At 52.2% G+C, this 2,288-nt stretch overlaps 2 protein-coding genes across 2 annotated transcripts; both read right to left on the bottom strand.

Moving 5' to 3' along the window:
* Positions 1 to 1,181: 1,181 nt before the first annotated feature.
* On the bottom strand, positions 1,182 to 1,799 carry PHYSODRAFT_534470 (hypothetical protein; the record flags this gene model as incomplete). Its single annotated transcript, XM_009541089.1, has 2 exons — positions 1,182 to 1,473; positions 1,552 to 1,799. Coding segments are annotated over 2 exons (540 nt in total), but the record flags the coding sequence as incomplete, so codon positions are not given.
* Positions 1,800 to 1,822: 23 nt separating this feature from the next.
* Positions 1,823 to 2,071, bottom strand: PHYSODRAFT_534429 (hypothetical protein; the record flags this gene model as incomplete). Its single annotated transcript, XM_009541088.1, has 1 exon — positions 1,823 to 2,071. One exon carries the CDS (start codon positions 2,069 to 2,071, stop codon positions 1,823 to 1,825), a length of 249 nt encoding a protein of 82 aa, XP_009539383.1.
* Between the last annotated feature and the right edge of the window lie 217 nt (positions 2,072 to 2,288).

Here is a 2,288-nt window from a genome sequence, read left to right as displayed (position 1 = left end):
AAGTACTCAACGTTCTATACGGTTTGGTTGAGGTATACAAATTGGCGTAGGTACAATAGCTTTGTATACTGAGCACATTCTATCAGATTTGAGAGGAGGTATTCAATTCGGGAAGGGTACGCTATTTGGCGCTATCCGTTAAGTATTTTCCTGACGGGAAGGTGATTTCCTTCATTTCATTTTCATCCGGGCTTCAGGAACAAACTTTGCCAGGAGGTCTTTCACCGTCTTGGCCGCGATAGTTTCCGCCAGATCGAAGGTCACTCCAGGAATCTCGTACACGTCCATGATCTTCGTGAATATTAACCCTATCGTTAACGCCATACATTTCTGTTTGAAGGGACACCATACAAACTTTAAGTAAAACGGGGTAAAATGATGCATGAGGTATCATTTTGCTGTATTAGGGTTTGCGAGGCCAACTGATCAAAAGTATACGTGATGGGAGGTTTGAAGCGACCTTTCGATCAAAAAGATACGTGAGGCATCATTTTACTGCTTCTCTGTGATTCGCTGCGAATCGACAAAAGTATCAGTGGAAGCAGTACCGTGAGAACAGCACCCTAACAAAACTTTAGTAAGAGCGGTACCGTGGATCACAGCGCCATCTTGTGGATTATGTGGGGCTTTTCCTAGTTGTGAAGCGGCGGCGCCGTGGTCTCCGATGCGACGCTGGCGACTATGGCGGCTGTCCTGGACCTGGCCAGAGCGTCTCCGACGGCGGCGACAAGCACGCGATGACTGCGGGCATCTCAGGCAGCGGGCGAAATGGCTACGGGAGCGCCGTCAGCACCGTCAACAGCATGGTCTCGGAGGCTTCCGCGGCGACCGTGGCCGTGTTGGACGTGATCGGGGGCGTCTCCGCTGGCATGGTCACGAACGCGACGGTGGCATTCGGCTCGGGCAGCGAGCGCAACGACAGCGGCAGTCCGCACGCAGGTTGCCGCCGGTAGTAGCGTCAGCGGCGTCGCCAGCGACATCGACAGCAGGTTTTCAGGCGTGATGGAGGTGACTCTGACCTTGGGGGATGCGGTCAGAGCTACGATGTTCGTGCAAGACGTTGATGTAGATGTGTACAATGGCTGATATATGTTATTGGCTCTACAGGTAATGAATAATGGGATGAACATGTCTGACAAACGAAGTATATTGAATGTCCCTTTCCATTCTGCGCGAGGTACTTAGATGTAGGGCTCTACAACCCTGGTGTACCAGTATGCGTGATGAAGCTGGGAAGACCAAGACACTTGAACGTCGATACGCTGTCGGAGCGTCCAGACAGAGCAGAAGTTGCGCGGGCAGGTTGGGCGGTGCCGGCCGCAAATTGTTGCCATGACAACGACGTGGACCAAACCTGCTGCTGAAGATGCAAAGTCCTCCAGCGCCGCAAAACTTGTAGGCTCGAAAACGATATTGTTCGCAAATAAAACACTGCCCCCGTCAATATCCTCGCGTACGGCTGGGCGCATCGCTCTGAGGTCGGCCTCGTGAATCGTGACCTTGGATAAATTCGGGAAATCCACGCGTGCGCCACGAATCAGCAGTTTGGACATGTTTGCCAAGTTGTCCTGGAACTCAATCCCGATGCATCTCCCAACACAATTCTCCAGTGCCACTTGTGCAACCACGTTGCCGATCCCAGATCCAAAGTCAACAAAAGTGTCGGCGATTGTAAGCGTTGGAATGACTGCCAGTATTGCTGAAACCCCAGTTGGCGAAATCTCACCAGCATGACAATCCGGCGCATGGACGGGTTGACGCAAGGCCGAGGCATACAAACTTGACACAGCGTCATGAACGTTGCCAATATTATCGGGAGCGCTCACCTTGTGGCCACCACTAAGCGCGTCCGTGCCGATTTTTGATCCCGAAATCTCCTTGGGAAAGAATCTAAGCTCACGCCGTGTGTCCTCTTCAGCGTCTTTAGACGAATCTGCAGCTGTCGCTGTGTCTTCCCGCAGTATGGCATCCCCAACCAGACAGTCCGCCAGTTAATTCGGCGGCCTGCATCAACCTGCTCCTTTGCCAGCCGATAAAGCAGCAAGTCCTCTTCGTCCGAGAAGTCTGCCATCGGGTTGCCACGAGATCTAGAAATCTATAATGCCATACATACCATAAGATATTTGGTCTCATACTTCTTCGCCTGATAACCTACCGACCTTTCCCAAAGGTCCCATCCCCATCAATGTACTCAACACCAGGTTCAAGACGCTCCTACCGCCAGCAAGGCAACTAAGCCCGGCTATCGATGCCGCTGCTATAAACGCTCTTGTGACACTGCCCAGCCA

The sequence above is a fragment of the Phytophthora sojae genome (genome assembly GCF_000149755.1).
Source record: "Phytophthora sojae unplaced genomic scaffold PHYSOscaffold_18, whole genome shotgun sequence".
Classification (NCBI taxonomy): Eukaryota; Oomycota; class Peronosporomycetes; order Peronosporales; family Peronosporaceae; genus Phytophthora; species Phytophthora sojae.
Note: the sequence above shows the minus strand (reverse complement) of the source record. Positions and strands in the feature narration are given on the sequence as shown.